The sequence below is a fragment of the Chelonoidis abingdonii genome, chromosome 22 (assembly GCF_003597395.2).
Source record: "Chelonoidis abingdonii isolate Lonesome George chromosome 22, CheloAbing_2.0, whole genome shotgun sequence".
In the NCBI taxonomy this organism is placed as follows: domain Eukaryota; kingdom Metazoa; phylum Chordata; order Testudines; family Testudinidae; genus Chelonoidis; species Chelonoidis abingdonii.
This window is the reverse complement of record NC_133790.1, coordinates 8,385,062-8,395,823: the sequence shown is the minus strand read 5'-3', so window position 1 is coordinate 8,395,823 and position 10,762 is coordinate 8,385,062. Positions and strand designations below refer to the sequence as shown.

The window sequence follows — 10,762 nt, the reverse complement described above, 5'->3', positions numbered from 1 at the left end:
AGATATATCCATCGACTTCCTTCAACAGTGCTCAGTCCAAAAAAGGATGGATTAGTGTTTCAGCCACGGATGAGCTTCAATGGAAGCTTTGCTCCTGTCTCCATAATCATACAATAGTTCTTCACCCACTTTAATGTCTCGGGAGGCTATCAGTATGAGATGAGGTACGCCATCAACATCATGAAGCTTTGTTTGACAATTGCCACATTTGCTGTGATTAATCAGCCTTCCCAGACGATTAGTCTCTTTTGTAGCATCGACACTGAAAGGACAAACAGATTGGAAGATTTCTGCACAGCACACATAAGTCACATTCTCACAGCTAGAAGAGGTTAAATCCACACTGAAAATCAAGAGATGAAAGAAATTGTGTGCAGTGAGCACAAGGCTTGAAAACAGAAAAAATACTAAAGATCCTGATGCCACTACTGTCCTGATACGCACAACAAGCTTAACCAAACTGCTCCAACAAATCTAGTTACAATCTTACATTACCCCAAGTCAACATCCCACAGCATGTTCATCACAACTTTACAGTTGTGAAAAAGATCATAACTCAGCCATGAATTTCTTCTAGAACTGAAATCTTAGGGTCACTTACTGAGCTTTTTGCTGATCCCTTCCTTCTCTAGATTTTGCTTTCTCCCCATTAGCAGCCATAGGGCAACCACCCAGAAGGGCTTGCTGTCTCACACACAGCTTCCTCAGAAGATATCATGGAAGGTATGTATCATGTCAGCCAGCAAAAGGATGCACAACTATCAATAAAGACCCCTGGATATGCTTAGTGTCCAACACATGCTCAGTCTCCACTGACCTGGGAATATTCCCAAAAGTGGGTCCACACGTTTCTGTGCCAGAGCATCTACCTGAAGCTGTATAGCACCTATCACTATAGCATCTAAGCACAGGTGCCATTGGGACAGCATGGGAGAAATCAGACCATTAGAATTTATAACTGTCAAAGATATTTAATATGTAGGACTGTTACAATAGACTTAGATTCCAATATTTAATAGATACTAGTTACTGATTTAATTAGCTGCAGTAATGTTAAGTAAATCATGGTACATTACTACTCTCTTCAATTCCAGGGCTGCTTTTACAAGCAAAATCCAGCCTGGCAAGGACAGTTAGCCAGCTTTTATTTACCTCTGTATGTTTTCTGACTAGATTCTCAGCTCTGCTGCTGATCTATGAACCTCAAATCTCCCCACTAAGACATACTGTCTCTTAATTCCAATTTCACACACTATAACCAAGAGAGATACTCAGCATGTAGTTTTGAATGTTCAAGCAATATGAGTGAAAAAAGGATTCAAATAAAAAGCAAATATCTCCAGGTAAATCTTGAGCTTGGAACTTTTACACTTAGCAGGAAAACTGAAAGATCTGGCACCTTCAAAAGCTTCATCCACTTATTCTATTATTTCCCTTAGACTTTAAAAACAAACAGAATCAAAAGCTTACCAGTACATTTTGCTTAAATACTGAAAGTAGTACATATAGCACCCTGTGGATGGGTCTTGGGCATACACAGCTTCTCGCTTTTTAGCATCAGTGATCTCTATGAGATCCCCATGATATTCTACCACAAATTCTCCTCGATTAAAGTGTTTGGTAGCAATTATCCCTCTCCCTTTACCGTCAATGAAATCAATCTGTCAAGGAGAAAGGAGCTCAGTTAGCAAAGCTGCAAAATATTTGAACTGTTTTAAGTAAATCTATTTCCTACCTATTATGGGGAAAGGGATCCTACAAGGATTTGCCTTTGAGACATTAGCACCAATACAAGAGTGCGGCACATATGAACAAGTATTTTAGATAGCAAGATATGGCAGCATATTGCACACCTTTACGGGAGATACATGGGATGAATTTAGGGATGCAGATCACCAGATATTTAGACAGACTGTTTCCTAGATAATAAAAGCCAATGTCAACTGGACTGTAAATGCAGAAAAGTGGGATTAGTCCTCTTTTTATAGCAATTATTTGATTTCCTTGAGCAGTGGGGGACGAGTTAGTCCTTCCATTGCAGACTAGGAGATACCCTCAGTGTCCAATTTGGCTGCAACATAGAATAATAAGAGTTAGAGATGCAGAAAGGCCTATCATGGAAGCTAGTCTAGTCCAAAGCTAATAGTCTTGTTCCCTACAACATGTTCTCTATTTTATTACCTAATCCATCACTTCATTGGATCACTGTTCCACTGCCTAACACACACAAGGGAAGTTTTCCTGCTACTAGCACAGAAGTTTCCTTATTAATCTGAACACATCACTTTTCAGTGTAGGCCTTTCAAACACCTTAAATTATTCCTTCAAACATCTGCAAAAGACTGAACAGCTTAAGGAGTTCTGATCAGATAATATGAAGTGTAGAAATTAAGTTTTTGTTTCCTTGTCCCTGCTAACCGGGGGAGGAGGGGAGAGGAAGAGATGAGGAAGTACAAACCCTGACTTCTGAAAGGGAAAAACAGCAACAAGACCCCCAGGCAGTGAGCGGAGTTAACTCCAGTAACTGTGATACTAGCTAACAAACTGGTAGAAGCACCACTACCACCACACTCCCATTCAATGCCACAAGGAAAAGCCTGTGTTTGTTGTTTAGTGTCATGCCAATACGCCTTTTTACCATACAGATGCAGTGTCATGCTATTTAAGTTGGCATAGCAGTTACCTTCATTCCTTCTTCTTTCCCACTTTCAATTAATTCATCTATTCTCCTCTTTTCTTCAGTCTGCAAGAAGAAAAACCCATAGTATTGCTACTAGGATTTCTGCAGGGTTTCTTAAGCTAAGTGTTTCAGGAAGGTGTTTATCTGGTAATAATCTCACTTTTCTAAGCACTCTGTGGTGCTCTATTTAGAGCTCAAGCATGTCAGTTTTGTCAGAAATATTACAACACCGAAAAGAAAATTTCAAATTGCTCTCCAGGAATGTGCAGTTTTTCTATATGAGCAGCTAGAAGGCATCCTAAAGGAATCCAAAATTTAGGTTTTGCTGTTTATGAGGAAGGGTTACTTTATATAGTTATATCGTGCATTTGTTATTTGCACTTTACCTAAGACCTCTCCTAGACAGTACTTTGGAGATTACAAGTATCTGCATTCATCATACTAAATTTTCATTTGACTGGCAGCATGGAAATTGCCAGGATTTGATGGGTTATACAAAAACCACTACCTGCAATTCCGTTTTGCTCTTCCGAGAACTTCTTCTAACAGGGTAATAATCTGTCACTTTTCGATTCTGTGATGTTTTTCCTTGCGCTCTGAGGGATAAGAAAAAAATACATAAATTCTTAAGATTTTCTGGCCTCACTGTCCTAACCCAAAAGGGTCAAGAAGTTTTTACTTCCAAGACAGTGATTTGAGAAATTGCTGGTCAGAACTAAAGATTTTTTTTATCTGCACTCTTCATTCTGATACAACACGTTGTACACCCCCATTCTTCCCCACCTGGCCTCATCACCAATATTTCAGCTCAAACTCTTGAGATGAGAAAGATCAGATATTTCTCAAAGTGTAGAGAATTAGCTCAAATTACTATTATACAGCACCTGTGTGTGTGTCTCAACCCAAGATTTCCACCATTAAACCTGCTCCATGGTTGGCTGCTGCTGGAGAGGGATGCACCCACCACACAGCGAAACTTCTTGTTTTGCACCCCCCTCAAAAATGAGGTCTTAACCACTTTGTTAGTTCCCATTAGTTAAGATTAGTGGAAATGCTCACCAGTTTCTGTACAAGTTAGAGAGCTGCATGTTCAAGAAAAAAAAATCCTTTCCAAGGCACATATCAATGCTTACATCACAGTACAGAATGTAAATTAAATTGTTCTTTAGGGTAGGTTTCAGAATAAAATATAGCAGAAAATATTTCTGGCACATTTGCTTACAAAAATCCAAGATATGGCATATGGATGCCTTTGCTCCCACGTCACCTACTTTCTCCTTGGTCCAGGTTTTGCTTTTACCACCTTCTTCTGAGCTGGCTTTGCATTTGCTGCATCAGGAGAATCAGAAGGAAGAGGCATGTTTTTCTGAGTTTCTGCAGCTTCTTGTTTTTGATTAGGAAAAGACACTGAAGAATCACACCCACTTTCTTTATCATTCTGGTCTTCTGGTTTTATAGCACCTTCTATTGTATTAAGAGTATTTTTTTTCCCTGTGGATGGAAAATGTAGGACAGACTAACATAAGATATCTTCTAGCTTTCCTTTCTTCTACATCACAAAGTGCCCATAACACTTAAAGGTTTCTAACCTGTATTTTATCAACTGTATCAAATTACAGGGGAGGGATGGGGAAACATTGTGTTACATGGCAAAGTAAGTAGTCATAAGGACCAAACTGGACCAAGTTATCTGTTATCCATCATGAGTCTAATTCCTACAGGTCATAAAGGATGGAGGGGGATGATTTGAACCCAAGTATTTTTGTCTAGTTAAAGATGTTATCCAGACAAAGAATTTCCCAATTCTTAACATCACAGACACTACAAAGGGAGTTTTGTAACAATTGCACTATTGTCCAAACCAGCAAGTTTGCCATGTTGAACTCTAAAACTGGCATGACAACCAGATTAATACTCTTTAAGGACAGCGACTATAGGAAGCTGCTGGGGTATTATAGTCCCATACTTAGTGGCTATTGGTATCTAGAGGCCAGTGCTATCCAAAAAAATAAAATAAAAAGGCAACGGAAACAAAAGGAATCAAAATTGCTGTTCTATTATACACATTGTAACAAATCTACATGCTGCAGCTGGTACAATCAGTAAATGCAGACTCAGAATAAGGGTGGAAGTCTCTAGGATTCCTGGTAGATTCTCAAGGTAAATAGCTTTGTTTTGTGTTTTTTTTTTAAACGAACAACATTCTAGACCTTCTCCTGGCCTAGAATAACCTCATGGCCTAGACTCAGCAAAGCATTTAAACATGTGCTTAATTTTAAGATTTAATTTAGTTTCAAGAGCCTTGCTGAATAGGGATGGGATTACTCACATGCTTAAAGTTGAGTACATGCTTAAGTTCTTTGCTGAATTGGAGCCTTTATCAGAAACCTCTAGGGGCCTGATGCAATCACTGTTGAAGTCACTGCAAATCTTTCCACTGACTTCAATAAGGACTGGAACGGGCCCCCAAGCATAGTCAAAATGCAATCCAAGTCCTCTTACCATCTATCTCCAGAGCCCTCACTTTTGACAGGGGAGGTTCTTTATTTCAAGAACATTTTCTATTGGTCCATCCCAGCCACTTTTGAGAAAGGACGTGCTTTTATTTTATTGGCTTTTTCTGTGTTGTTAGGTTTGCAGCTAGGTTGATGTGGCGTAAGGCTGAAGCCATTATTTTCTGTTTAATGGAAATGTGAACTGGCGTTTTTTTTTGTTGTTTTTTTAAATGACACCTAAGTACCATAGCGATTGGTGCATAAGAAATCCTAGTAATAGACAAGCATCAGTAAAACTAGTTAGGGTCAGACTAATTCCATGAACACCGGAAGAGATGTTAACTGCATACAACCCAGTGTCTTGTACACACAAATTTTCAGGTAACATTTGTATCTTAGTCAACTAAGTAAAAATGTTTTTAATAAGTGCTAAAATTGGTGAGAACCAACGGTTTAACAGATCAAAGATTCTCCAACTAATCTACAAAACACTCCATTTGGTGTATAGAGCTACTTCTGTAACAATGAAAAAGCAGCTACCAGTTTTCTAGCATTGGTGGTCCAGTCCAAGGAACAGTTTTCAAAAGATGCTTTCCCCCACCACACCCTTAAATCTAGCCACACAGATACCAAACCTGAACACCGGCACCTTTCATCACACTACGTGGCTGCTTCATACATTTCGTGGCTTGGTGTTTCCGTGGCACTAATTAAATAGTAATCAAATTTGCAGAGGAAACCAACTCTGGGTAATAAACATGCAAAAGAGGACAAGCCAAACTGCAAAGTGACCCACAGAGATTAAATACAAATGGGGCATGCAAGGAATGTAGGGAATATTAAGAACTAAATATTTAAGTCCTACACCAGGAAAAGAAAACAAGTAAGCCAAGAGACAAAACGAGGGAAATTTTAACGAAGCAGCTGCATCATTTAATTTAAGTGAAATTGGTAAAGAGAGATCATTATTCGCGAGAGAGCTGAAATTCCAAATACACTATTTGCTGGGAAGGCAGGGAGTCTACAAAAAGGGGATCTTAAGTTGTACCCAATTTGAAAGTTTGGGAAAAAAGTACTGGGCTAGACAAGGTATGTTTTCCAACCCACAAGCAAATGGTTGTAAGGTCAATCTTACCATCACCTCTTTTGCATGTTTCATTTAGTGTTTTGCCTTGACATTTCACCTCATGATGCATGACTGAGTTTTCCTCTTGAAGTGGAGGACGAGCACCAGGAGATTTGTTAGAACTTAGGTAGGTGTAGATTTTGGACTGGCCAAGAAATACGTTCTCCTAAAACAGAGACCCAATAAAGCTCATTACATCAAAGAAACTCATCAATCTCAAGCCTCCACTTGGTATCTGGATCATGCTACATAGGCCAACACCTACATTACTGCAGCATATTTGCATCTGAATAGCAGAGTATACATAAAAACCATCTGTGTTCAAAAACCATATCACTCTGGTTGGTAACAGTTTGCACAGAACTTGCCATGCAAATTATCAGCACAGACACTTCCTCAAAAACAAATTAAATGCATCATATTAGTTGAATTAAGTGTTAGGGTACAGGCCTAAATTCTTTTTTTGAATGTGTACATATCTCCTAGTGACTTAAACACAAGGTGCAATGCTGGTATCTGAGGGCAGCATTTGGTGCTAATATTTTTTCTCATGGACCTACATAATTAAGGTTCTCTCTCAAATGTTTCTTTTTTTAATAGAATAACTATTTAATTTTTGATGATTTTTCTCCACAGTAGTACAGAACAGAGACAAGTATATCCATTATTTAGGGAGCTGATATTCCTCATGAAATTGCATTAAAAAAACACAAGCAACAAAACTGATCTAAGGCTAGTTTTTTAAAAACTCAGCTTTGGTAATTCTCTGCAGTTTCTCCTCCCACCCCCATTCCAAAAATCAATTCTAGGACACACATCAATACCTACAATACACACAAGTACCAATGACATCAGAAAAAAACTGGATGACTAATTTTAAAATTCAGCAGCATTGTTTCTAGCTCATTGTATGAACACATTAGAAAGCACTCCAGAATCTGCTCCATATGAGGTAGGTACTGAATGATGCTAACTGTACTCTGAAAATGTAGAATCTGATGAATGAAGTTTGTTCTCCATGACAAACTGCCTCATGTGAAATGACTGTCCCTTAAAGACAGTATCTGCAGTGTTCAGATTGAGCAGGTGTAACGTAGTATGACATAACAGTACTTATCTCAAGCTTTGTGGCTCAGAATCTGAGCTTTGAATTTTAGAGAAGTCTCTACCTGTTATGATTATAAAGAAAATCTCAAAAATGTGAGCCAAGCATAACCAATGCAGGGAAGATTTACCTCAGTCTGGAACAATAGCTCTGAGAGGTGTTAAATGTCACCACTCAGCATCTGAGTGGTGACATTTAAATGTCATTGTTTATATGAGCAATAGAAAAGGAGAGGGAGGAATTACAGATCTGCGCACTCGATTTGGCATCATGAGTAGATGGTGTTTGGAAGATAAGGTCTATTACATTTTCCTCCATCCAGTCAATCAAGAATGAGCTCAGGAACACAGCAAAGCCCAAAAGAGCACGTAAGCCCCATTTAAGGATCTCACAGGCATATTTAAATCCCACTGAGAGTAAGCCAAGCTCCAGCAGCGACCATGGGCATATGTAGAGAACATGCACAATCTACCATGAGTGACACCTCATTCTAGTGATGCAGGAACATAAGAATGGCCATACTGGGTCAGACCAAAGGTATGCCTAGCCAGTATCTGGTCTTCCAACACTGGCCAGTGCCAGATGCTTCAGAGAAAGTGAACAGAACAGGGTGATTTATCGAGTAATCCATCCCCATCATCCAGTCCCAGCCTCTGTACTTATGTAAGAAGGGCTTATGTGGAGGGCTGAGAAGAGTACCATTGTCTTCTCCCCCTTCTCCTAGGTTTGACTCCCAGGTGTCTATTGAGTGATTCTGATTGTTCAACCCCATGATGTCATATGTTGAGACATCATTTAGCCAGAACCAAGATTGCCTTGGGTATATTTCTTACACACAAAAATGATTTTCAGATGTAACAAAACACATATTTTTTCACAAAAAAAGGAACCCTACAGTTAAAGCATAAAATTTACCACATATTTCAACAGATGGGTGCATAAGCACTGAAAATGAAAGGGAGCCTATTGTGGAACATACATATGTTTTAACCTTAAAACTGGATAAACTGCTTAATGTATAACCTTAGTGCTCTGTGTCTGAATTAGTTGTAATATGTAATTTTTTTCCAGTAGAAGAATTTTGTTAGCTCCTGGCCATTTAAAGGCTCAATCAGCTTGTTTAGTTGCATTTATAGATGTATACATACCCCCCTTCACTTGAGAAGTCAACCCCTTTCACAGGTCTATAAATATTTTTCTTCTTTCTTTAGCTTTTAGGTCCCAGTTTTGTGGGCACTTACAGATGCACTAACTTCAATGCCACTAATCACATGCTAAAAGTCAGGCACATAGGCAAGTATTTGGAAGACCCCGGTTTTAAGACTGCAAATTCTTGCAGGCAGGGAAGGAGATAGTAACTGTAGGTGTTTACACCGCTACCATAAGCCATTCTGCTGCCACCTGATTCCCCACAGACAGACTCTTAAGCCCAGCCAAAGCCTCAATGAATAGGGATCAGCTTGCAAGATTGGGGCTATAGTGAAGCTTTGATCCTGCATAGGGCTTGCAAGGCTACTGCAACAACAGAGAATCCTATGGCACCTTATAGACTTAACAGACGTTTTGGAGCGTGAGCTTTCGTGGGTGAATACCCACTTCGTCAGACGAAAGCTCACGCTCCAAAACGTCTGTTAGTCTATAAGGTGCCACAGGATTCTCTGCTGCTTTAACAGATCCAGACTAACACGGCTACCCCTCTGATACTTGCAATAACAACGGCAGCGTCTTCCTGCCAGCACTTACACGAGGAACGTTACTCACGTGAGCAAACCCATTGACTTCAGTGCGTCTGCTGCTGCAAGCTCCTCCCGGCTGGAAGCACCGGCGGGGCCAGGCCCGGGGAGCGCCCCCGCAGGACAGCTGCATGGCCACGTCTGCCTGGGCGGAGAGCAGCTCCGGGCGCCCCTCAGCCGGGGTTCGCAGAGAGCAGCGCGGCGACAGGCCCGGGCTGGCTGCAAGGGGCGGCCCTTTCCCCACACCCCGACTCTGCCTCCCCGCGCTCCTGCAGCCTGGCCCTGCCCGGGCAGGAGCCGGGGTGTTCGCCTTGCTCCCCGGCCCCGGTTCGCCTCCAGCCGCCCCTCCGCAGCCAGGGTTCGGAAGTGGCCGGAAATTACCTTTCCGGCCAGGGCCCAGCCCCCCGCGCCACACTGTGGGGGGGACACGGCGCTTACCCCGTTCATCCTGGGGCGGCCGGGCCCCCTTCTCTCGGTGCTCTCTGTAGCCGCCGCCGCCGCCTCCGCTTTGCTTTCCCGGGGCTTGGACATGGTCTCGCCTAGGGGAGAGCAGGGGATGGGGGCGTCAGAGCCATGCCCGGGGCCGCTTCAGTCCCCGGCAGTGGCCAGAGTCGCCGCCACCTGCGCCATGTTTCAAGGGCTCAGTGCCGAGAGGGAAGCCCAGGCAGGCCGGCCCAGCGCGCACCCCGCACGGGGGGAGGAGCGCCGCCGAGCTCCCTCCCCCCGCTGCCGAGGACACGCTGCCCCCCAGGGGAGCCCACAGCAGCGGTGGAGGGGGCAAACCAGCCTGGACTTAGGGAGCCGGTATGTGACACCCCCGCACCCGGCAACACACGCCTCCTAGACCCCCACAATACCCCCGACCTACCCACTCACACCGCCCTCCGTAACACATACACCCCCAGTACCCCCCGGACCCATGCCCCCTCCTGGCCTGAGGCCCCTCCCCCAGGGCCCAGCCCTCTATATAGCCCAATTACCACCCCCACGTCACACCCACCCTCTATGTAGCCCCCACCCCTCCAGAACCCCAGCTCCATTCACACCTCAGAACTCCAGCGCCCCTCGCACCCCACGTGCCTCCGCCAACCCAGCCATTCCCTGCTCGCTTCTCTCTGCCCCCATAGGCGCCCACCCTCCAGCCCCTACACACGCCCACTGCCCATATCCAGACACCCCCCCCTTGGACCCTCCATAACTTACCCTCCCCCCCAGCATCTGTCAGGGCGGGTACCTTTAGCCATGGCTCCGAGAGCGGAACCAAGCCCGCCTCGACGCTGTCCTTGCAGGAGGTCCCGTCCAAGAACCTTCACAGAGACTCAGTGTAGCCGAACTGCTCCAAAGAGATACACTGAGTCGCTCTCTGCTACCTGATTGGCGCTTTCCACTTGCCTATCACACCTCCCCGAGCTTTGATTGGTACGAATGGAAACGTCCCGCCTTCCCCGATTCTCTGTGGGCCGTCCAAGTCAGCGCGGCTGCCTCCCAGTAAGAGTGTTTAAATGTGCGTCCCCTGGTCGCTGATTGGCCAGTGCGAAGAGCACGGGGCGCGTGATTGGAGGCCCGGCCAGGAGTTGTCCATCCTTTGCTAGGCTGAGCCATGTGGATGAGAGTTCTGGATCG

General features: G+C 43.6%; 1 protein-coding gene across 3 annotated transcripts; it reads right to left on the bottom strand.

Moving 5' to 3' along the window:
- Nucleotides 1-12: 12 nt before the first annotated feature.
- Nucleotides 13-10,468, bottom strand: KMT5A (lysine methyltransferase 5A). 3 transcript variants are annotated; one of them, XM_032800523.2, is made up of 8 exons: nucleotides 10,343-10,466; nucleotides 9,578-9,678; nucleotides 6,311-6,467; nucleotides 3,952-4,171; nucleotides 3,189-3,276; nucleotides 2,684-2,743; nucleotides 1,471-1,661; nucleotides 13-262 (listed from the first exon to the last, which is right to left on the bottom strand). In XM_032800523.2, exons 2-8 carry the CDS (start codon nucleotides 9,668-9,670, stop codon nucleotides 52-54), a joined length of 1,020 nt encoding a protein of 339 aa, XP_032656414.1. In that variant the 5' UTR covers nucleotides 9,671-9,678; nucleotides 10,343-10,466; the 3' UTR covers nucleotides 13-51. The 3 variants fall into 3 exon arrangements, with proteins under 3 accessions (XP_032656414.1, XP_032656413.1, XP_032656415.1); XM_032800522.2 differs by having other exon boundaries at nucleotides 10,374-10,466; XM_032800524.2 differs by lacking the exon at nucleotides 2,684-2,743 and having other exon boundaries at nucleotides 10,374-10,468.
- Nucleotides 10,469-10,762: the final 294 nt, after the last annotated feature.

Bases quoted from the DNA above. Each gene is read 5' to 3' on its own strand.
- KMT5A (XM_032800522.2), bottom strand. The intron at 6,468-9,577 runs GTAAGCGCCGTG...TCTCTGTTTTAG, and splicing joins GCCGCCCCAGGATGAACGGG to GAGAACGTATTTCTTGGCCA. The intron at 3,277-3,951 runs GTAGGTGACGTG...CTTATCCCTCAG, and splicing joins AAACCTGGACCAAGGAGAAA to AGCGCAAGGAAAAACATCAC.